General features: G+C 37.0%; 2 protein-coding genes across 2 annotated transcripts; both read right to left on the bottom strand.

Annotated features, from left to right (window-relative positions):
- Positions 1-12,368: 12,368 nt before the first annotated feature.
- Positions 12,369-14,718, bottom strand: LOC111608401 (phospholipase A2 inhibitor and Ly6/PLAUR domain-containing protein-like). The gene is made up of 6 exons (XM_023332369.1): positions 14,639-14,718; positions 14,141-14,273; positions 13,739-13,855; positions 13,506-13,658; positions 13,162-13,263; positions 12,369-13,058 (listed from the first exon to the last, which is right to left on the bottom strand). Exons 2-6 carry the CDS (start codon positions 14,184-14,186, stop codon positions 12,808-12,810), a joined length of 669 nt encoding a protein of 222 aa, XP_023188137.1. The 5' UTR covers positions 14,187-14,273; positions 14,639-14,718; the 3' UTR covers positions 12,369-12,807.
- A 4,449-nt stretch (positions 14,719-19,167) lies between these two features.
- Positions 19,168-20,732, bottom strand: LOC111608405 (phospholipase A2 inhibitor and Ly6/PLAUR domain-containing protein-like). Its single transcript, XM_023332374.1, has 5 exons — positions 20,687-20,732; positions 20,276-20,392; positions 20,040-20,195; positions 19,694-19,795; positions 19,168-19,590 (listed from the first exon to the last, which is right to left on the bottom strand). Exons 1-5 carry the CDS (start codon positions 20,730-20,732, stop codon positions 19,358-19,360), a joined length of 654 nt encoding a protein of 217 aa, XP_023188142.1. The 3' UTR covers positions 19,168-19,357.
- Positions 20,733-25,158: the final 4,426 nt, after the last annotated feature.

Below are 25,158 nucleotides of genomic sequence, written 5' to 3'. Positions count from 1 at the left end.
AAAAGCATCTTCCAGTTTGAATTTACACCAAGGTTCATCACAGTGCATTTTATGCTTTATGCTTTAATTTTAAAGACTGATGATTACAGCTCACAGATTTTTAAATGAACATGATTCATTGTTGGTCCTTTAGTCTTGCAGAAGAGGAAATCTTGTGTCCAGTGAAACCAGTTTCCAGCACTTTGCTGCAGTTAGAGAATAAAGCAGAGGTGTGAGCCAAGAGCCATTTCAAGACATTTGTGACTTTAAGCACAAATAATCTGTTTGATCCCCAAAATAACAAAACGATCTGATTTTACAGGAAAAACTGATATAGTTTGAATATTTATTAGCAGAGTTCCATGATTACATCTTGCCATGTAGTCTGGTTGTTTATAACAAACTACTAACCTTGATAGCTCAAGGTTAGTAGTTTGAACCTTGAATTAATCAAAACGTATAGAAACAGCAAGTTATTCAATATTCTGTTTAATTAAAGAGATCAAACGGAAAATGATAATAGTTTTTACACATTTTAACATAAAATGCTTCAAAATTAAATAAATGTGCATCATCAGAAGCTTTGGACCAATAAGCTGAGGACAAAGCCAGATAGTGTGGATCAACTTGCCTGGAGAATGTTGGCCTCTATCACAGGCAGGAGAAACGTTGGTGTAAAACTTGGCCAGACGTGTTTATATAATAAGTGCAATAAACAAGTTTGCATTGAATTAGATTATGTCTGGCACAAATAGAGGACTTATGCACTAATGACAGGATTAGTGTCCAAAGATCCTCTGAACATTTGGATAAAACATGTTTGATAAATTAATCTATTTAAATTGAGTAAATGCAAAACATTATGTATTTGAAAGTGGTGAGAGTTTTAGATTGTAAAAGGTTAAAGCTGGACGATATTCCCCAAATATTTTCCTGTTGGTATGAAACTCCTACATTTAGCTCAGAGAACAGGTGATTATGTAGAAAAAGCTATTTCACTCTTAACTCTTTATTTCTTCATGTTTGAGGAGGGACGCATTTTTTGACAAAGCAAATTATTCATGTGGCAACAGCCATTCAGTTATCTTAAAAAAATCCTTCACTCACACCTAATTTTATTCCCTCTCTCCTTTTACCCCCAGCCTTTCAGTTCATGTGTTTAAATCATTTCAGTCAATCTTCCTCAGTTGCATCGGTTTCAAAAATAAACATTTAGAATCAGAAAAGTACACAGAATTATTTTTTAATGCATTTATTCAGCAGGATTTGTTTTTAGAGCACAACAGCAGTGAAGTATTGAGGATGTTTACAGAATTTTGCTTGGTCTTATCTTAGTGAATTTATAGAGAATCAATGAAAAGAAAAAACAGATTTATTAAATGAATTATGCATAAAAAGAAAACCTGGTAGCATTGCAATTATTTCTATCAGCTAAGAAAGTAAGACAGCTACTTTCTCTCTGAGTCTCTCCAGGTTGAATTTTACATTCATGTTGGTTAGTTTTCCATTCAAACTCTACAATCTTGGGCTCTGAAAGCTTTTAACTTTTCTTTGATTAAAACAAGTTTTAATATTAAATCAAAGAAAATGAAACATGTTTATTCCACATCTGTAACTTCAAATCATTTTATCTTTTCAAAACTAAACATTTAGAATCAGATCGGTACTGGACCCAGAATTAAAAAAAAATTGTTTATTGAGGAAGATTATTTTAGTATAGAACAACAAAGTATAGAGGATGTTGTTGATTATAACATGCTGCTTAGCTAACCAAGCTATAGAATCAAATAAAAAGAACAGGTTTAGAAAATGAATTGTGATTAAAAAGAAAACATGGCAGCGATTCAGTAGCTTCTGTGAGCTAAGAAAATAAGATAGAAAACAACAGAGGCACCAACAGGAGCAGCAGGGTGGGACTGGTGCTGCTGGTGCTGCTTGGGCTGCTGGCGCCGTTGCAGTAGTTGCCCCGGCAGCAGCTAATCTTTGTTCCAGGGGGCCGTGAAGTTAACTGACTCATCACTGAAGAAAATTGATCTGAGCACACCAACTTAGAGGCACATCCTTTGGACATCATAGTTACTCCTACTGCATGTCCTGTGAAAATGAAAATAGTTATGATGCAAGTAACACATTTGTATCTGGTCTTAATGTTCTTGTGATGATAAATATGAAGCATGCAAACATGTTGGCCTTTTACCTTTTACATCAATGCAGTAGTTTTCATCCCCTGCACATTTAAGGGTTTTCATGCAGTTTTCTTCATCACAGCTGAAGCACTTTTTTCTATTTGGAGTGGAGACTAAAATACAGAGATAGTTATTCAGTTGAAAAGAAATTAAGAATTATTATAATTTTTTCTTAAAAGCTTTAATTTTTTGTCACCAACTTGTTTCTTCTAAAACATGTATATGAAGCTGGAATTACAAAACTAAGTGTATTCTGTTTTTTAATCCAAATCTATAGTTAGTTAAAAAACATTTGTGAGCACTGCAAATTCAAATTGTGCAAAGTATTGAAAAACATAATCAATGAATTAATTACCAAGTTTTGTGTAGTTAATCTGGGCGTTGCAGAGATCTTCACTGCAGCACTTGCTGTTTTGTACAATTCTGTAAGCTCCATAGCTGACAGAGTAATTAATACACAGTTCAGACGTAATGCAACCTTTGGAGATGTGCTCAGACTTTGCACCACCTGTAATTAAAGAACACAAATTTTAAACTGATGAGTTCCCAAACTAAGAATCATCAACAGGAAACCTCACAAATACGTACCTAAATAATAGCCTTTTGTTGTTACTGAACAACTATCGTTCTTTGAGGAACATATAGTTGTTTCCTCAGAGCAAGTTCCCTCGGGGCCAGATTCACATTTACATTTCAGGTTGTCAGCTAATTAAAACAAAGAGAAAATGAACATTTATTGTCAACAAAAGTATGAAGGAAACTATTATATAGAATTATTTCTAAATGCCAAAATCCTTTTCTTAACCAAGACAAAATGGCTGAATCACATCAGCACAAAATAGAGAGGAAAGAAAAAGTTTGAAAGGTTTAACAAGAAAAGTAGAAAAGAGATTATTATTGTAATTTTTAATGGGAGAAAATCTAAATTTAATGAAATCACACTAAATAATGCAATGTTAGAATAATATTAATCGTAATCAAAAACTTGCCTTCCGGTAGAAACAGCACCACCAGCACCAAAGTGAAGAGGAACATTTTGCTGATGGATCACAGGATTTCCTTGGAGGGGATCTACTCCCAGTTTTACACCTCCCCTAAATAAGCAGATCCTCCTGTTTGTGACTGGCAGATTTGTAGTGGATGCAAAAAGAAGCACAATGAAAAACAGGCCATTTTTTTTATCCAATCACAGCGCTCTAATTGAATACAAGGAAATTGCTGTATGATATGAGCTCTTCTGAAAAAATAATTATCTGGTAAAATCCTTGATGTTTGTCTAGATTGTTTTTATAAGTCTGAGTATTTAATTATTGCAGCAAAAAATATTAAAAGTGCCCAAGCCCGCCTTAACGCGTTAGCTTAGCCAACACAAATGCTAGTTGCTCCGTTAATTAAAACAAAGTAGCTATAAAAGCAGCCCGCCTTTACGCGGTAGCTGCTTCAAACGCCTGTTTAACTGAAGAAATGTTTCTTTCCAAGCACTTACCGAGCACAGCGCAGGCCTGTCCTGGTACTGCGGTCAGCGGCGTCTTCCTAGGATCGGTTAAGCGGAGCCAAGCTAGCCTGAATGTGCTGAGGGAGCTTAGCTGTAGTTCTTCACACGGGAAGAAACGATAATGAGTTGAGATGTTTTCTCAAGAACAGCCTGCAGACGTTGAACACAAAAACCACATGTGCCGCTCACAGATAAAGAGCTGTTTAGGTGCTAAAAGTCATATTTTATGTATATGTGAGCTTGATGGCTTTCTATAAACTTGGATGCTTTGAACACGTTCATTCTGGACTTCAACGTTAGGAAACTGTGAACTTTATTGAGTTTTTGAAGACAGTTTGTTCATATTTAACTGCAGTTAAAACAATCACCGGTTGAAATCCTGAAAACTCCAAGTGAACAACGGTTCTTTGTGTGATTATGTGCATGTGTACATGCAATGATTGCTATTGAGTATAATAGTATAATTCAAAGCAATTATATGTAGATTTTTGCATACAGGAGGTCAGAAGGTGTGGAGGGTTTGCATAGCGATAGGAACTTGAATTTAAACCCAAAATTCAACTTCCTATTTTTCATATCAAGGAGCTAAGTGAAGCATATTACGCTCATCATAAGCACTGCAGTTTCCACTTCCTGTTTTTTTTTTTTTTTTGCTGTAATGCGACCTATATCTGATAGTCTGAATACAGGTCGCATTTTTCCAAATGTGTTAGCAGAGTCACCCTTCAGCACAGCGTTCAACGTGACAACATGAGACTCATACGGGTTGTGGCTTTCGTGTTGAACCTTCTTTGCATCAAGGACACACCCTTTATTGTACACGAGTGTTTTCAATTAGACAGGTCACGTGATGAGACTCACAATAATCCAATAATGATAAATACAACAACAAATGAGAGCACAAAAACATTCATACAGTCAACACCCCCACTTGCTCACATTTGGGTAACTTCCTCTGTCTCTCAATACTTCTACCAAAATACATTCATGTTCCACCAAACATAAACATTTCATACTTCCTCAACTTAATCTTTGTTGCTGGTTTAGTTAGTACCTCTGCAACCATTTCATTAGTTGGACAGTACTCTAGAAAGACTTTTCCTTCATTTACAACTGATCTGACAAAATGATATTTAATATCAATATGTTTACATCTTTGTCTATACACAGGATTTTTGGCTAAGGATATGGTACCCTGATTATCCTCATAAATATTAGCTGAATAATCCTTACCATCCATGTTGAACAACAGTTGTTTCAAGTATAAGCATTCCTGTACAGTAACAGCTAATGCCATGTACTCTGCTTCACATGTAGATAGAGATACTGTAGGCTGTCTTTTGGTCTTCCACGAGACCAACGGACCATCTCTATTTAGACTCATACAGTAACCTGTTGTACTCCTTCGATCTGTTACATCGCCTGCCCAATCGGCATCACTGTATGCATATATAAGGTTATCACAGGCACCCTTTTTAAAACATAGTACTTTATCTTGTGTGCCTCTCAGATACCTAAAAACATGCTTTACAGTATTCCACTGTTCTGTGGTTGGGTCTGCAAAGTACTGTGACAGTTTGCTTTCAACATAGCTTAAATCTGGTCTTGTACATGTTGACAAATAGATTAAGCTCCCTATTGCCTCCCTGTATTTTCTGACATCATTCATTACTTCAGCATTATCAGCATAGTTAAGTTTCTGCTCACAAGGGGTAGTTTGTGGCTTACAGTTCAGCATGTCAAACTTTTCCAGTATTTTCTTTACATACTTCGACTGTGACATTTTAATACTGTCAGCATCTTTCTCAAAGTCAATGCCAAGAAAATGTGTCAAGTTTCCTAAGTCCTTCATCCTAAATTTGGAGTTAAGTTTTTCTTTTATATCTCTAAGGATATTCGTATCACTGGCAGCAATAATCAAATCATCGACCCATATAATGATAAACACAGTTTCAGTATCAGTAATCTTTGTGTAAACACAATGATCAGCAGGGTTTTGAACAAACTTGATTTCACATAGATAGTCATGCAACATTCTGTTCCAGTTTCTGCTCGACTGTTTAAGTCCATAAAGAGATTTTTGCAGTTTATACACCAGTCTTTTATTTTCTTGAGATTCCTTCTTGTAGCCCTCTGGTTGTTCAATATAAAGTTCACATTCAATTGGGGCATGTAAATATGCTGTCTTTACATCCATCTGGTGAACAAACATGTTCTCCTGTACCACCTTTTGCATCAACACTCTGATGCTCGTCATGCTAGCAGTTGGTGAAAAGGTTTCATCATAGTTCATACCTTTCTTTTGACTGAATCCTTTAGCAACATATCTAGCCTTATATTTGTCTGATCCATCACTATTCTTTTTGATTGCATAAACCCATTTACCCCCCACTACAGTTTTACCCTCAGGTAAACTGGTCAGGGAAAAAGTAACATTGTCGTTTAATGATTGGATTTCCTCATCCATTGCTGTAACCCACTCTTTTGCATTCACAGATGTTACAGCTTCTTTGTAGGTTTGAGGTACTCCACTTATCAGTCTATAACAATAATCAATGTTAGCTATCTGTTCTTCATCATCAATGCCACATACATAGTCATCTAAATAACCTGGTTTCTTTCTTTCTCTGACAGGGTATCGCCTCTCAGGTTCTTCATGTCTTGTTGTGTGACTGGTACTCGCCATTGGTTCTTCTTCTGTGCTCAATTTCTGGTCAGAAACATTTACTGGATCAGCCTCTGAAGTTTTGGTTGCTCTGGGACTAATTCTAATCATATCATCATCATCATCCAAATTTACATCAGTCCCATTTTTCTCTCTGGATACAAATTTCACAAGTCTATGTTTCTGGATTTTCCTGCTGTTTGGAAAATAGACCATATAGGCTGGACTATTCTTGTCATACCCTATAAAAATGCCTTTTTCACACCTTGAATCCAGCTTCCCTTTCTCTCGTTTGTAAGTGTAACAAACACATCCAAACTTGTGCATCCTAGAAATGTTAGGCTGTCTGCCCGTCAACATGAAATAAGGCGTTTGGTTTGTGCGATTATTAAACATTTTTCCAAATGCGACCCAGGCAACTTGAGTATTTGATTCGTATCCGATCTTTTCAAATGTGACCTGAATCTTAAAGGCCGTGTTCATCAGACGTTAACGTCACTGATACTCAACAAATCTCACTAGTCTTCGTAAGCGGGAAGGAAAATAACAACCATGATGGACAATAATGAGGATTAAGTTGTTAATATGCTGCTCCTGTCGGTCAACAACTTCAAAATGTAGCGTCCCGGTTGAATAAGATGGTCTCTTAAACTGATGGTTCACAGTCCTTTATTGAACAGCCTTTTATTGTGAACTCACCGTAAGAGCTACAAAATATACAAATAAAATAACATTAGTACTCAAACAGTGTTGTTCTGACCTTAACATATAAATCTTTTACCTTCTATGCTAAAATTATGTTTTACAATAAATGTATTTATTAAAATCCAAAATCCCTGTCACGAAATAAAATGCAACGTATTTCAACTGTTGACGGTTGACCATAGTAAATCAGCACCATCTAGTGGCAAAACACAACCGTCACACCCAATAGAGAAATACACGTTCCGCAGGAAAAATAAACATATATACATGACAACACACTCACCTTGTTCCCTCATCAACCAAGCGCCAACCAACCGATTGTCACCCTGAATCACACCCCAACTATCTCCCCTTCACTCCGACTCGTTCATGTCAACTTTCTCTGCCCGAACGGCCGCGCTACTTCTACCGTTTTGCGTCAGTCACCTTACCGTTCCAAGCCCTTTCAAAATAAAAGCATCGACTATCATGTCAACAAATACATGACATGAGGAGACACAAAATATTAGAAAAGTCATTTACACAAAATAACAAGCTTTGCTCCACTGTTAGCGTCCATGTTTACGTCCACAAACACTGAGCGCTTCTTCTTCTTCTTCTTTATGGCGGTTGGCAAAACAATGAGCTCTCTCTCTATGTGTGACCTTATTGCGCCCTCTATTGGGCATACGGGACACTTTCAGGTCTATTGCGTTCACAGTAGACCAGGTCGCATTAATTGGGAAATGTGAAAGGTCACAGCAAAAAAATCTGATTTGACAAAAAATCAGAATTGGGTCACTTCAGACTGCAGTGTGAACACAGCCTATATTTTAGGCAGATGTTAGATGTAGAGAGACGATGACAGTGACCAGCAGAGCAACCATCATGCACTAGTATATGTGATGTACATATTTGACTTTATAAAGATGGCTTTAACTGATTAATAACTCTAGTTTTGTCTGATTTGTTTCTGTATGAAATTAATATTTAATATGTAACCCATGTTTTATTATTATTTTTTTACCTTGGTTAATTGGCAGTACTGGAAAATGTATAATACACTTAGTGTTGTGATTCTAGTATGAAGTTAAATTGGGGCCATAAAGTTTGTTCAATAGGAGAAAAAGATTTGAACCTGACAGAAATACTCAAAACTACTTTTCAGATTTAAAGGTTTTTTTGATTCCAGAGATTTATCATTATTTTTTTTTACAGATTCAAACACAATGACTGCAGTTGTCCAGCTGTCAGTCATGAGTCCATGTCCTTGTCATCCGAGGTCCAGCCACCCAGGCCAAAACAGGGCCAGAAGTTTGAATCTGAAAAAAATGGACATATCTGAAGCTCAAAAATACCTTAAATCTGAAAAGTAGTTTTGAATATTTTCTTAGTTTCAAATGTTATTTTTTAATTTCAAACATTTTTCCCAGTTTCATTTTTTTTTTTCTGAAGAACCTTTGCGGTCCCAATTTAGCTCCATACCTATGCAGATATTTTGGGTGAAACAAGCTGGTGACAATAAAAAAAGTGAGAGCTTTGAAGAAAAAAATGTTATGATTCTGCAGTTCTTTAGACTAGAAGTTCAACCCAAATGGAAAAAAGTTCTTCAGCTGTGAAGGAGAAAACTGCATGAAATCCCTCAACTGTGAAGGGAATGAAAACTCCTGCATCACAGTATCAGGAAAGAGAATATCATGTTTTTACATAATGAGTATTTATCCTGCTAAGACCAGAAACAAACATGTTACTGACAACATAACTTTATTTTCATCTTCACAGTGAATGCAGCAGGAGATGGATCTATTAGATGCAAAACAGTTTAACTGTTGCCAGGGCGACTACTACAACAGGACCAGCAGTGCCAGTACGCCCCCTGCTGGTCCTGTTGCTGTCACTGTTATTTTCTGTCTCATGTTCGTAGCTTATAGAAACAACAGCATTGCTGCCATGTTTTCTTTTTAAACATATTTCATTTAATAAGTCTGCTCTTTTTCTTTGAGCTGATTCTCTATAAATTTAGTAAACAAAAACCAAAATATATATATAAAAAATCTGATTCTAAATGTTTATTAGCAAAAATATATTTTGTGAAAGATAACATTGAAGCAACATGTGTCAGAGGTATGAATAAACACAGAGGTTTTTGATCTGTGCCGAATTTATAAAGTGTGAAAATGTGGAGTTAAAGAGTTGTTAGTGCCCCCTGGTGGTGGCTACATCTTACCGCACCTGGTATTACTATATCAGGTGCTTTTGTCACCACCAGGGGGCACTAAAGACTTTTGCATTTTCACACTGTTTAACTCACCACTGACCACTTCTACATGTATTCTTACCTCTGCTGTGATACATTTTTGCTTTAGTATCATCTTTCACATTTTAGCGAAAGAGCCAGTAAAAGCTTCCAGCACCTGGTATTCCCAGGCAGTCTCCCATTCAAGTACTAGAATGGCTTGAGTTAGTCCACTTTGACATATACCTATTTCGGCTTAGATAGTCCAACTGGCCTGAAGGATTTTATCTAGCAGGTGCTTTTGTTCAGTAAATAGGGCCATTACCTTATCAGTACCCTGGTAATGGCCTCAACGCATCTCACAGTTGCACAATAGACTTAGACTTCGACTTCGACTTAGACTGACTTTGTTTACATGTTCTGTAAATAAAGCCATTACTGGCGCACCAAAGCACAATGAAATCATTATAACCTCCTGAGACCCAGATCTCTTTTGCTTACACTTTTTTCATGTTTTTTTGAGGTGGATCCACACAATTAATTTGGTTAGTTTATTTCTAAACTGTCATTTTATACCCTCTTCTTTATTTCAAAGAGAAACATTACTAATTTCCTTTAGAAAAACCTTTGCACATTTCTTGAAACAGATTGTATGTTTTGCAAACTCTATGTACATTTGGCAAAATGACCTGGATAATGCAGCATGGATCAGCTGCAAAAGGTCACATCTCTCCAAAAACACTTCATGTATGCTTCAAAACTGGACTATTCACATTCCTACCTTCTGGCCTGACGGTCAACGGCCACATTTACAATTGAAGAAGGGATGCTAATTTGAGCCATCAGAGTCGTCAGGGTGGACTCCGGCCTTTTGGCCCTGTTGAGCCGATATGGGAAGGACTCGAAAACCGAGTTTTAAAGAGGGGTCACAATCTTAAGCCTCCCTGGCAAGGTCTATTCAGGGCTCCTGGAGAGGAGGGTCCGTCGGATAGTCGAACCTCGGATCCAGGAAGAGCAGTGTGGTTTTCGTCCTGGGCGTGGAACACTGGACCAGCTCTACACCCTCGGCAGGGTCCTGGAGGGTGCATGGGAGTTCGCCCAACCAGTCTACATGTGTTTTGTGGACTTGGAGAAGGCGTTCGACCGTGTCCCTCGGGGAGCCCTGTGGGGGGTTCTCCGGGAGTATGGGGTACTTGGCCCTTTGATACGGGCTGTCAGGTCCCTGTATGACCGGTGTCAGAGTCTGGTCCGCATTGCCGGCAGTAAGTCGGGCTCGTTTCCGGTGAGAGTTGGACTCCGCCAGGGCTGCCCTTTGTCACCGATTCTGTTCATTACTTTCATGGACAGAATTTCTAGGCGCAGCCAAGGTGTTGAGGGGACCGATTTGGTGGCCTTAGGATCTCGTCTCTGCTTTTTGCAGACGATGTGGTCCTACTGGCCTCATCAGGTCATGATCTGCAGCTCTCGCTGGAGCGGTTCGCAGCCGAGTGTGAAGCGGCCGGGATGGGGATCAGTGCCTCCAAATCCGAGGCCATGGTCTTGAGCCGGTAAAGGGTAGAGTGCCTTCTCCGGGTCAAGGGGGGTGTCCTGCCCCAGGTGGAGGAGTTCAAGTATCTCGGGATCTTGTTCACGAATAAGGGAAGAAGGGAGCGGGAGATCGACAGGCAGATTGGCGCAGCGTCTGCTGTCAAGCGGGCGCTGTACCGGTCCGTCGTGGTGAAGAGAGAGCTGAGCCAAAAGGCGAAGCTCTCGATTTACCGGTCGATCTACGTTCCCACCCTCATCTATGGTCATGAGCTTTGGGTCATGACCGAAAGAACGAGATCGCGGATACAAGCGGCCGAAACGGGTTTTCTCCGTAGGGTGGCTGAGCTCTCCCTTAGAGATAGGGTGAGAAGCTCAGTCATCCGGGAGGGACTCAGAGTAGAGCCTCTGCTCCTTCACATCGAGAGGAGCCAGTTGAGGTGGGTCGGGCATCTGGCCAGGATGCCTCCTGGACGCCTCCCTGGTGAGGTGTTCCGGGCACGTCCCACCGGGAGGAGACCCCGGGGAAGACCCAGGACACGCTGGAGGGACTATGTCTCTCGGCTGGCCTGGGAACGCCTCGGGATTTCCCCGGAAGAGCTGGAAGAAGTGGCTGGGGAGAGGGAAGTCTGGGCCTCCCTTCTGAAGCTGCTACCCCCGCGACCCGACCTCGGATAAGCGGAAGAAGATGGATGGATGGATGGATGGATGGATGGATGGATGGATGGATGGATGGATGGATGGATGGCATCATCAGAAACTTTGGACCAATAAGCTGAGGACAAAGCCAGATAGTGTGGATCAACTTGCCTGGAGAATGTTGGCCTCTATCACAGGCAGGAGAAACGTTGGTGTAAAACTTGGCCAGACGTGTTTATATAATAAGTGCAATAAACAAGTTTGCATTGAATTAGATTATGTCTGGCACAAATAGAGGACTTATGCACTAATGACAGGATTAGTGTCCAAAGATCCTCTGAACATTTGGATAAAACATGTTTGATAAATTAATCTATTTAAATTGAGTAAATGTAAAACATTATGTATTTGAAAGTGGTGAGAATTTTAGATTGTAAAAGGTTAAAGCTGGACGATATTCCCCAAATATTTTCCTGTTGGTATGAAACTCATACCTTTAGGTCAGAGAACAGGTGATTATGCAGAAAAAGCTATTTCACTCTTAACTCTTTATTTCTTCATGTTTGAGGAGGGACGCATTTTTTGACAAAGCAAATTATTCATGTGGCAACAGCCATTCAGTTATCTTAAAAAAATCCTTCACTCACACCTAATTTTATTCCCTCTCTCCTTTTACCCCCAGCCTTTCAGTTCATGTTTTTAAATCATTTCAGTCAATCTTCCTCAGTTGCATCAGTTTCAAAAATAAACATTTAGAATCAGAAAAGTACACAGAATTATTTTTTAATGCATTTATTCAGCAGGATTTGTTTTTAGAGAACAACAGCAGTGAAGTATTGAGGATGTTTACAGAATTGTGCTTGGTCTTATCTTAGTGAATTTATAGAGAATCAATGAAAAGAAAAAAACAGATTTATTAAATGAATTATGCATAAAAACAAAAACCTGGTAGCAATGCAATTATTTCTACCAGCTAAGAAAGTAAGACAGCTACTTTCTCTCTGAGTCTCTCCAGGTTGAATTTTACATTCATGTTGGTTAGTTTTCCATTCAAACTCTACAATCTTGGGCTCTGAAAGCTTTTAACTTTGATTAAAACAAGTTTTAATATTAAATCAAAGAAAATGAAACATGTTTATTCCACATCTGTAACTTCAAATCATTTTGTTTTTTCAAAACTAAACATTTAGAATCAGATCGGTACTGGACCCAGAATTAAAAAAAATTGTGTTTATTGAGGAAGATTATTTTAGTATAGAACAACAAAGTATAGAGGATGTTGTTGATTATAAAATGTTGCTTAGCTAACCAAGCTACAGAATCAAATAAAAAGAACAGGTTTATAAAATGAATTGTGATTAAAAGGAAAACATGGCAGCGATTCAGTAGCTTCTGTGAGCTAAGAAAATAAGTTAGAAAACAACAGAGGCACCAACAGGAGCAGCAGGGTGGGACTGGTGCTGCTGGCGCTGCTTTTGCTTCCTGGGCTGATGGTGCTGCTAGCGCTGTTGCAGTAGTTGCCCCGGCAGCAGCTAATCTTTGCTCCAGGGTGCTGTGAAGTTAACTGACTCATCACTGAAGAAAAATGATCTGAGCACACCGACTTAGAGGCACATCCCTTCATCATGAAACTTACTCCTTGTGTATATCCTGTGAAAATGAAAATAGTTATGATGCAAGTAACACATTTGGATCTGGTCTTAATGTTCTTGTGATGATAAATATGAAGCATGCAAAAATGTTGGCCTCTTACCTTTTACATCAACGCAGTAGTTTTCATCCCCTGCACATTTAAGGGTTTTCATGCAGTTTTCTTCATCACAGCTGAAGCACTTTTTTCTATTTGGAGGGGAGACTAAAATACAGAGATAGTTATTCAGTTTAAAAGAAATTAAGAATTATTATAATTTTTTCTTAAAAGCTTTAATTTTTTGTCACCAACTTGTTTCTCCTAAAACATGTATATGAAGCTGGAATTACAAAACTAAGTGTATTCTGTTTTTTAATCCAAATCTATAGTTAGTTAAAAAACGTTTGTGAGCACTGCAAATTCAAATTGTGCAAAGTATTGAAAAACATAATCAATGAATTAATTACCAAGTTTTGTGTAGTTAATCTGGGTGTTGCAGAGATCTTCACTGCAGCACTTGCTGTTTTGTACAACTCTGTAAGCTCCATAGTTGACAGAGAAGCTAATACACAGATCAGACGTAATGCAACCTTTGGAATTGTGCTCAGACTTTGCACCACCTGTAATTAAAGAACACAAATTTTAAACTGATGAGTTCCCAAACTAAGAATCATCAACAGGAAACCTCACAAATACGTACCTAAATAATAGACTTGTGTTGTTACTGAACAACTATAGTTCTTTGAGGGACATTCAGTTGTTTCCTTAGCGCAAGCTCCATATTGGTCAGATTCACATTTACATTTCAGGTTGTCAGCTAATTAAAACAAAGAGAAAATGAACATTTATTGTCAACAAAAGTATGAAGGAAACTATTATATAAAATTATTTCTAAATGCCAAAATCCTTTTCTTAACCAAGACAAAATGGCTGAATCACATCAGCACAAAATAGAGAGGGGAAAGAAAAAGTTTGAAAGTTTAACAAGAAAAGTAGAAAAGAGATTATTATTGTAATTTTTAATGGGAGAAAATCTAAATATAATGAAATCACACTAAATAATGCAATGTTAGAATAATATTAATCGTAATCAAAAACTTGCCTTCCGGTAGAAACAGCACCACCAGCACCAAAGTGAAGAGGAACATTTTGCTGGTGGATCACAGGATTTCCTTGGAGGGGATCTACTCCCAGTTTTACACCTCCCCTAAATAAGCAGATCCTCCTGTTTGTGACTGGCAGATTTGTAGTGGATGCAAAAAGAAGCACAATGAAAAACAGGCCATTTTTTTTATCCAATCACAGCGCTCTAATTGAATACAAGGAAAATGCTGTATGATATGAGCTCTTCTCAAAAAATAATTATCTGGTAAAATCCTTGATGTTTGTCTAGATTGTTTTTTATAAGTCTGAGTATTTAATTATTGCAGCAAAAAATATTAAAAGTGCCCAAGCCCGCCTTAACGCGTTAGCTTAGCCAACACAAATGCTAGTTGCTCCGTTAATTAAAACAAAGTAGCTATAAAAGCAGCCCGCCTTTACGCGGTAGCTGCTTCAAACGCCTGTTTAACTGAAGAAATGTTTCTTTCCAAGCACTTACCGAGCACAGCGCAGGCCTGTCCTGGTACTGCGGTCAGCGGCGTCTTCCTAGGATCGGTTAAGCGGAGCCAAGCTAGCCTGAATTTGCTGAGGGAGCTTAGCTGTAGTTCTTCACACGGGAAGAAACGATAATGAGTTGAGATGTTTTCTCAAGAACAGCCTGCAGACGTTGAACACAAAAACCACATGTGCCGCTCACAGATAAAGAGCTGTTTAGGTGCTAAAAGTCATATTTTATGTATATGTGAGCTTGATGGCTTTCTATAAACTTGGATGCTTTGAACACGTTCATTCTGGACTTCAACGTTAGGAAACTGTGAACTTTATTGAGTTTTTGAAGACAGTTTGTTCATATTTAACTGCAGTTAAAACAATCACCGGTTGAAATCCTGAAAACTCCAAGTGAACAACGGTTCTTTGTGTGATTATGTGCATGTGTACATGCAATGATTGCTATTGAGTATAATAGTGTAATTCAAAGCAATTATATGTAGATTTTTGCATACAGGAGGTCAGAAGATGTGGAGGGTTTGCATAGCGATAGGAACTTGAATTTAAACCCAAAATTCAACTTCCTATTTTTCATATCAAGGAGCTAAGTGAAGCATATTACGCTTATCATAAGCACTGCAGTTTCCGCTTCCTGTTTTTTTTTTTTGCTGTAATGCGACCTATAGCTGATAGTCTGAATACAGGTCGCATTTTTTCGAAAGCGACCCAGGCAACTTGTGTATTTGATTCGTATCCGATCTTTTCAAATGTGACCTGAATCTTAAAGGCCGTGTTCATCAGACGTTAACGTCACTGATACTCAACAAATCTCACTAGTCTTCGTAAGCGAGAAGGAAAATAACAACCATGATGGACAATAATGAGGATTAAGTTGTTAATATGCTGCTCCTGTCGGTCAACAACTTCAAAATAACAAGCTTTGCTCCACTGTTAGCATCCATGTTTACTTCCACAAACACTGAGCGCTTCTTCTTCTTCTTCTTTATGGCGGTTGGCAAAACAATGAGCTCTCTCTCTATGTGTGACCTTATTGCGCCCTCTACTGGGCACACGGGACACTTTCAGGTCTATTGCGTTCACAGGAGATCAGGTCGCAATAATTTGGAAATGTGAAAGGTCACAGCAAAAAAATCTGATTTGACAAAAAATCAGAATTGGGTCACTTCCGACTGCAGTGTGAACACAGCCTATATTTTAGGCAGATGTTAGATGTAGAGAGACGATGACAGTGACCAGCACAGCAACCATCATGCACTAGTATATGTGATGTACATATTTAACTTTATAAAGATGGCTTTAACTGATTAATAACTCTAGTTTTGTCTGATTTGTTTCTGTATGAAATGAATATTTAATATGTAACCCATGTTTTATTATTATTTTTTTACCTTGGTCAATTGGCAGTACTGGAAAATGTATAATACACTTAGTGTTGTGATTCTAGTATGAAGTTAAATTGGGGCCATAAAGTTTGTTCAATAGGAGAAAAAGATTTGAACCTGACAGAAATACTCAAAACTACTTTTCAGATTTAAAAGTTTTTTTTTATTCCAGAAATTTATTATTATTATTTTTTACAGATTCAAACACAATGACTGCAGTTGTCCAGCTGTCAGTCATGAGTCCATGTCCTTGTCATCCGAGGTCCAGCCACCCAGGCCAAAACAGGGCCAGAAGTTTGAATCTGAAAAAAATGGACATATCTGAAGCTCAAAAATATCTTAAATCTAAAAAGTAGTTTTGAACATTTTCTTAGTTTCAAATGTTATTTTTTAATTTCAAACGTTTTTCCCAGTTTCATTTTTTTTCTTCTGAAGAACCTTTGCGGTCCCAATTTAGCTCCATACCTATGCAGATATTTTGGGTGAAAGGAGCTGGTGACAATAAAAAAAGTGAGAGCTTTGAAGAAAAAAATGTTATGATTCTGCAGTTCTTTAGACTAGAAGTTCAACCCAAATGGAAAAAAGTTCTTCAGCTGTGAAGGAGAAAACTGCATGAAATCCCTCAACTGTGAAGGGAATGAAAACTCCTGCATCACAGTATCAGGAAAGAGAATATCATGTTTTTACATAATGAGTATTTATCCTGCTAAGACCAGAAACAAACATGTTACTGACAACATAACTTTATTTTCATCTTCACAGTGAATTCAGCAGGAGATGGATCTATTAGATGCAGAACAGTTTAGCTGTTGCCAGGGCGACTACTACAACAGGACCAGCAGTGCCAGTACGCCCCCTGCTGGTCCTGTTGCTGTCACTGTTATTTTCTGTCTCATGTTCGTAGCTTATAGAAACAACAGCATTGCTGCCATGTTTTCTGTTTAAGCAAATTTCATTTAATAAGTCTGCTCTTTTTCTTTGAGCTGATTCTCTATAAATTTAGTAAACAAAGACCAAAATATATATAAAAAATTCTGATTCTAAATGTTTATTAGCAAAAATATATTTTGTGAAAGATAACATTGAAGCAACATGTGTCAGAGGTATGAATAAACGCAGAGGTTTTTGATCTGTGCCGAATTTATAAAGTGTGAAAATGTGGAGTTAAAGAGTTGTTAGTGCCCCCTGGTGGTGACTACATCTTACCGCACCTGGTATTACTATATCAGGTGCTTTTGTCACCACCAGGGGGCACTAAAGACTTTTGCATTTTCACACTCTTTAACTCACCACTGACCACTTCTACATGTATTCTTACCTCTGCTGTGATACATTTTTGCTTTAGTATCATCTTTCACATTTTAGCGAAAGAGCCAGTAAAAGCTTCCAGCACCTGGTATTCCCAGGCAGTCTCCCATTCAAGTATTAACCAGGCCCGACCCAGACGAGATCAGCGTAGATGGGAAGGAGGCGCATGATGAGGTGATTGACTGAGCAGATGAAAAGAAAAGCATCTTCCAGTTTGAATTTACACCAAGGTTCATCACAGTGCATTTTATGCTTTATGCTTTAATTTTAAAGACTGATGATTACAGCTCACAGATTTTTAAATGAACATGATTCATTGTTGGTCCTTTAGTCTTGCAGAAGAGGAAATCTTGTGTCCAGTGAAACCAGTTTCCAGCACTTTGCTGCAGTTAGAGAATAAAGCAGAGGTGTGAGCCAAGAGCCATTTCAAGACATTTGTGACTTTAAGCACAAATAATCTGTTTGATCCCCAAAATAACAAAACGATCTGATTTTACAGGAAAAACTGATATAGTTTGAATATTTATTAGCACAGTTCCATGATTACATCTTGCCATGTAGTCTGGTTGTTTATAACAAACTACTAACCTTGATAGCTCAAGGTTAGTAGTTTGAACCTTGAATTAACCAAAACGTATAGAAACAGCAAGTTATTCAATATTCTGTTTAATTAAAGAGATCAAACAGAAAATGATAATAGTTTTTACACATTTTAACATAAAATGCTTCAAAATTAAATAAATGTGCATCATCAGAAGCTTTGGACCAATAAGCTGAGGACAAAGCCAGATAGTGTGGATCAACTTGCCTGGAGAATGTTGGCCTCTATCACAGGCAGGAGAAACGTTGGTGTAAAACTTGGCCAGACGTGTTTATATAATAAGTGCAATAAACAAGTTTGCATTGAATTAGATTATGTCTGGCACAAATAGAGGACTTATGCACTAATGACAGGATTAGTGTCCAAAGATCCTCTGAACTTTTGGATAAAACATATTTAAATTGAGTAAATGCAAAACATTATGTATTTGAAAGTGGTGAGAGTTTTAGATTGTAAAAGGTTAAAGCTGGACGATATTCCCCAAATATTGTCCTGTTGGTATGAAACTCATACCTTTAGCTCAGAGAACAGGTGATTACGTAGAAAAAGCTATTTCACTCTTAACTCTTTATTTCTTCATGTTTGAGGAGGGACGCATTTTTTGACAAAGCAAATTATTCATGTGGCAACAGCCATTCAGTTATCTTAAAAAAATCCTTCACTCACACCTAATTTTATTCCCTCTCTCCTTTTACCCCCAGCCTTTCAGTTCATGTTTTTTAATCATTTCAGTCAATCTTCCTCAGTTGCATCAGTTTCAAAAATAAACATTTAGAATCAGAAAAGTACACAGAATTATTTTTTAATGCATTTATTCAGTAGGATTTGTTTTTAGAGAACAACAGCAGTGAAGTATTGAGGATGTTTACAGAATTTTGCTTGGTCTTATCTTAGTGAATTTATAGAGAATCAATGAAAAGAAAAAAACAGATTTATTAAATGAATTATGCATAAAAAGAAAACCTGGTAGCAATGCAATTATTTCTACCAGCTAAGAAAGTAAGACAGCTACTTTCTCTCTGAGTCTCTCCAGGTTGAATTTTACATTCATGTTGGTTAGTTTTCCATTCAAACTCTACAATCTTGGGCTCTGAAAGCTTTTAACTTTGATTAAAACAAGTTTTAATATTAAATCAAAGAAAATGAAACATGTTTATTCCACATCTGTAACTTCAAGTCATTTTATTTTTTCAAAACTAAACATTTAGAATCAGATCGGTACTGGACCCAGAATTAAAAAAAATTGTGTTTATTGAGGAAGATTATTTTAGTATAGAACAACAAAGTATAGAGGATGTTGTTGATTATAAAATGTTGCTTAGCTAACCAAGCTATAGAATCAAATAAAAAGAACAGGTTTATAAAATGAATTGTGATTAAAAAGAAAACATGGCAGCAATTCAGTAGCTTCTGTGAGCTAAGAAAATAAGTTAGAAAACAACAGAGGCACCAACAGGAGCAGCAGGGTGGGACTGGTGCTGCTGGTGCTGATGGTGCTGCTAGCGCCGTTGCAGTAGTTGCCCTGGCAGCAGCTAACCTTTGCTCCAGGGGGCCGTAAAGTGAACTGATTCAACACTGAAGAAAAATTATCTGAGCACACCGACTCAGAGGCACATCCCTTCATCATGAAACTTATTCCTTCTGCATGTCCTGTGAAAATGAAAATAGTTATGATGTCATAAACACATTTGTATCTGGTCTTAATGTTCTTGTGATGATAAATATGAAGCATGCAAACATGTTGGTGTCTTACCTGTTAATTTAGCGCAGTAGTTTTCATCCCCTGCACAGTTAATGGTTTTCATGCAGTTTTCTTCATCACAGCTGTAGCACTTTTTTCCATTTATAGTGGAATCTAAGATACAAAGATAGGTATTGAGTTTTAAAAAAAAAGAAGAATTATTATAAGTTTTTTCTTAAAAGCTTTAATTTTTTGTCACCAACTTGTTTCTTCTAAAACATGTATATGAAGCTGGAATTACAAAACTAAGTGTATTCTGTTTTTTAATCCAAATCTATAGTTAGTTAAAAAACGTTTGTGAGCACTGCAAATTCAAATTGTACAAAGTATTGAAAAACATAATCAATGAATTAATTACCAAGTTTTGTGTAGTTAATCTGGGCGTTGCAGAGATCTTCACTGCAGCACTTGCTGTTTTGTACAATTCTGTAAGCTCCATAGTTGACAGAGTAATTAAGACACAGTTCAGACGGAATGCAACCTTTGGAGTTGTGCTCTGTAACATTTGCACCACCTGTAATTAAAGAACACAAATTTTAAAGTGATGAGTTCACAAACTAAATGTCATCAACAGGAAACCTCACAAATACGTACCTTGACTTGTGACGTGTGTTGCTACTGAACAACTATAGTTCTTTGAGGGACATTCAGTTGTTTCTGCATAGCAATTTACATAGCGGCCAGATTCACATCTACATTTCAGGTTGTCAGCTAATTAAAACAAAGAGAAAATGAACATTTATTGTCAACAACAGTAAGAAGGAAATCGTGATATTAAATTTTTTCAAAATGCCAAAATTCTCTTCCTAACCAAGACAAAATGGCTGAATCACATCAACACAAAATAGAGAGAGGAAAGAAAAAGTTTAAAAGGTTTAACAAGAAAAGTAGAAAAGAGATTATTATTGTAAGTTTTAATGGGAGAAAAGGAGAACAGCAAAGTTTAATGAAATCACACTAAATATTAAAATGTTAGAATAATATTAATCATAATCAAAAACTTGCCTTCCGGTAGAAACAGCACCACCAGCACCAAAGTGAAGAGGAACATTTTGCTGATGGATCACAAAGTGAGTGATAATTTTCTCAGTTGAAAATATATATTGAAAGATTTTCTGGGAGGGGATCTACTCTCAGTTTTACACCTCCTCTAACTAAGCAGATCCTCCTGCTTGTTATTGGCAGATTCATAATGTATGTAAAAAGAAGCACACTACTAGCCAATCAGAAACAGGCCTTACTGTTATCACAGTACTCTAATCTAAGGAAATTGTTATATGACACGATTCTCAGAAATGAATTGTTTCATGTTTATTCAGATTTTTTTTATAAGTGTGATGAAAATAAACTACGGTATTTATTTACGTATTGTAAAATAAAATGTTAAATTTGTCTGTTTGGTTCCACAGACCAAGATCCAGCATCTCTTACAGTTTAAGAAATGTTTATAAGAAATCTACAATAACTATCTGTCAAACACTTACAAACTACAATTAGGTGTTCATAACCAGAGAGACCAACCTTTACCTGACACTACAATGCTGTGAAAATTCCTATGTATCTAATTTCTATAAAATAAATGAAAATAAAAAAGGGAATTGAACCACATTTACTGATTTTACATATTTGTCAATCAATTTTATATGATTTAGTCCCTTTGGGTTTAACAGTAATTTCAACATGGACACACACACACACACACACACAGTGAGAGAGAATGAGAGAGAGAGAGAGAGAGAGGTATTAGAAAGTTTGATTGATAAGTGAAAGTCTTTGGCGCTCGGACCCAGGAGAAAGACATTGCGCTGGTAACCGCTGTCAGAGAAAATGAGCCGTTTTGTAAGAAGATTAAAGACGTCTTCCTCCCTTGGGCCCTGACACTGGTGGAGGAGAGGATGCTGAAGACTGAATGGACATTGAAGAAACCATGAGCTGAAGGCGGAGGAGGGGTGGAGGAAGGTTGAAGCTCAGCCAACGAGCAGAAGCCGATGAACAGCTGGACCTTATCAAGGGAGCGACGCCTGATGATTGGAGGAGGAGACCATCACCGCTAGGTTGGAATCGAGGCGCATGACGACATTCTTGGCTGAGCAGGTGAGATGAACAGAGTCTTCCAGGTTGAATTTATGCCTAGGTTTCATTTCAGGCAGTAATTGCATTTCATTAGGCAGAAAATGGGCCTCAATCACTTTCTGACAGGAGAAAAAACATATTTTTGGCATTTTAATGGCATGACAGAACACATTAAACAGTGCATGTACATTGCATAAAACTACCTGTGGTTCAAATTTCCAAATTTATCTAAATTAATAGAACCCTACAGCTAAAAAACAATCAGCAAAAATCTTTCATTATTATATATGGAGTTAAATTCATCATAGGACAGTGGTTCTAAATCCGAGAAAGCTTAGTGCAGGTAACCCGAAAAGAGCATTTTAACACGTGATGTCACTCTTTAAAACTCGCCCCGCCATGATGGACATTAAAACAACCAACGTGCTCCTGTAAAGCCTGTCAAAATCCGCACATTCAATAATATCTCTTCTATTTAGTTGATTTTTCAGTGAAAATGGTCATAGGATGCTGTGTGGTCGGCTGCACAAATAGATAAGGGGGAAAACCCAAACTTGCTCTTGTCCTTGTCCTTATTGTAACTTTCAACGAGATAAAATATGGTGACGATGGATAGCAGCCGTCATTCAAAATGACTGTCAGTCATTTTTTTGCAATATCTTTGTAATAAAAAGTTTTCATTATTTCATATTCCTTAATAAACATGTTATTTAATTGGGGTGATGGCGAAGCCGCTGGCAGGAGTTCACCCCACTCCTCTTCTGCTGTTGTTGTGTTCTTGGGCCACTTAACTTCATGTTTTGGTCCATCTGATAACAATGTAATTCTTAAATGTAGAGAATGAGACTCCTGGTTCACCCATTTTCCCTTCTTTGCACCACCCAGGTCTGGTCACCAGGACCCGACCAAAACCTCTCAGTGTCATTACCTTCAGAAATAATGAGATTTGGTTAAGAATAAAACAAGCTTTAACGTTTTATTGTGTCTTCTTTCACCGTCACCAACATGTTTCTCATCACTAGAGCTAACATTAAGCTGCAGTCTGTTTATGCCTTTTGGTTCGTCTTTCACCAAATTTACAAACTTCATCTTGGCGTTCCCACATCACAGTGACGGTCCAATCCATGTCAGAAATACATTTTATGTTTGACGTCTTTTATTAAGCAAAACAGCAACAGGATATTCATATTGTTTAATATGAAATAAGATTTCTTTATGAATAACTTGCTGTTTCTATAACTTTTGGATAATTCAAGTTTCAAACTATTGCAAAGATAAACAACATGGCGAGGATGATGAAGGTACAGAACATTGTAATAAATCCTGTATGCTTTTAAAAACAACATGAACCTGAAAAGAATTAGACCACAGAATACTTACTTACACTTATCTAGCCTGAACTGGAGTATCTAGTTTGTATACTTTGGTTTAACATTATTAAATTATTTTTCTTCTTTTTCTCTTTCCTTTGGTTTGTTATTTTGTTTGCATTTTCTTTTAATTCATGTAAAAGACTTTGAATTGCCTTGTTGCTGAAAATGTTACATATAAATAAAATTACCTTACCTTACCTCTTTCATAATTTGAAAGTAATTTAGACTTTGACCAGCAAAGGTCCCATTTGTTACAAATTAAACTGACTTTTTTTGTTAGATATCAGGCCCTGAGACATTTGTCCACAGGTGACATTAACTTTTTAATGACCTTTACAGCTTTCCAAAGACTGCCAGGATTTGAATGAGTCTTCAGTCGTCTTCAACGTTATGATGGTTCAACGTTCCCATAATAAATATACCTGCATAATGATGAACTTGGCTCTTTCAAGTATCAGTTAATTGTTCCCATGGATGAACCAGACTTATGCAGCTGCACATTTCTCTTCCTGATACTTTGACTGATTTCTTCTGAGCTTCTCATCGTGTCAAACTAGAAATCAGTGTGTTTTAGATGTAGCCTTAAATTAACAGGTGCGACTCCAATTAACTGAAATGTGTCAGTGAATCAATCTGAGGTTTGTGGAAGGAAACCCACAACGTTTTTACCCAAGTCAGAGACAGTTATCTGTGATACTGACTAAATGTATGTAAACTTTTGAATAGGAGGAAAGTTACAAAACAATTTCTAAAAAATGTTTTCGCCACGTTTTCTGGCATTTTACAAATAGAAATAACTTCAGTAATTCTGACATAAAACAAGAGAGTTTTAGTCTGATTTAACTTCAGATGTGATAAAAAATATATGTTGGTGTATGTAAATATCTGGTTGTAACTTTACGTGTTAAATTATTCAAAATTTAAAACCTTTTCCTCCATGTGGAACATAATTTCCTCTATATGGAAATAGTTTTCTACATGGAGGAAATAAGGTTAAAACCACATGTCTACAAATGTCTCTGTGCCTAATATCTACCAGGAAACCTCAGTTTAGTTTGTCACACGCAAATTTGTTACAGTAAACAAATAAGCTCTTGTTTATTTTATGAGTTTTTTATGCAAATTTAAGAAGCAAAAAAAACAAACTTGAAATGAGTATTTGTATGTGCTGGATCAAAATGCAAAATCATTCTTATTGCAACTATTCACTTCCTTTTAGTCCCAAAAACAAAATACTATTAGAAAAAACATGTGGAAACAGGTGGATTTTTAATGTTCTTCTGATTTGATTTTTAAATAATACATGCCATTCATTTTGTTGTAAATTGATAAAGATGGCTAATATATTCCAGAAATATACTGAAACAAATCTCACACCTTGAAATTCACCATTATAACAAGTTTTCTAATGGACTCAGGCTCTAGAGGCCGCGTCCTCCCTAAACGTCTCTTTGGTCTCTTGAACATTGAGACAAATGTATCAACATTTATCAGCATATTTTCAAGACTGTGTTGAGGATTTTTACCCATCATGTTGCTTGTGAATATTGTAGACAAGGAAATTACAATTTTAATAAACGTTGATGAGGCGAAGCAGCCAGGATACATCGTTACACTGATACACAGAATCAGAGGAGTTTCTGATGGTGCAAAACATTTGTTTGATTTGTGAAGCATTTTATGTTGAAATATCTAAAAACTGTTGTTATTTGATCTCGTCTATTAAACAAAACAAGATATTCATGCTGTTCAACATGAAATAAGATTTTTCTTTATGAATAACTTGCTGTTTCTATAACTTTTGGATAATTCAAGTTTCAAACTATTGCAAAGACAAACAACCAGACAACATGGCGAGGATGATGAAGGTACAGAACATTGTAATAAATCCTGTATGCTCTTGGGAAACAACATGAACCTCTTTCGGGATTTTAAATTAATTTAGGCTTAGACCAGCAAGGGTCCCATTTGTTACAAATTAAACTGACTTGTCTTGTCAGATATTAGGCACTGAGTGAGGTTTTGTTTTTT

Source organism: Xiphophorus maculatus, chromosome 4 (assembly GCF_002775205.1).
Source record: "Xiphophorus maculatus strain JP 163 A chromosome 4, X_maculatus-5.0-male, whole genome shotgun sequence".
In the NCBI taxonomy this organism is placed as follows: domain Eukaryota; kingdom Metazoa; phylum Chordata; class Actinopteri; order Cyprinodontiformes; family Poeciliidae; genus Xiphophorus; species Xiphophorus maculatus.
The sequence above is the reverse complement of the archived record's forward strand: the minus strand, read 5'-3'. Positions and strand labels throughout refer to the sequence as shown.

Coding starts and splice junctions, on each gene's coding strand:
- LOC111608405 (XM_023332374.1), bottom strand. CDS start 20,732: ATGTTCCTCTTCACTTTGGTGCTGGTGGTGCTGTTTCTACCGGAAG. Junction 20,196..20,275: donor AACACACGTCACAAGTCAAG/GTACGTATTTGT, acceptor CTTTAATTACAG/GTGGTGCAAATGTTACAGAG. Junction 19,591..19,693: donor CTACTGCGCTAAATTAACAG/GTAAGACACCAA, acceptor TCATTTTCACAG/GACATGCAGAAGGAATAAGT.
- LOC111608401 (XM_023332369.1), bottom strand. CDS start 14,186: ATGTTCCTCTTCACTTTGGTGCTGGTGGTGCTGTTTCTACCGGAAG. Junction 13,659..13,738: donor AACACAAGTCTATTATTTAG/GTACGTATTTGT, acceptor CTTTAATTACAG/GTGGTGCAAAGTCTGAGCAC. Junction 13,264..13,505: donor GATTAACTACACAAAACTTG/GTAATTAATTCA, acceptor TCTGTATTTTAG/TCTCCCCTCCAAATAGAAAA.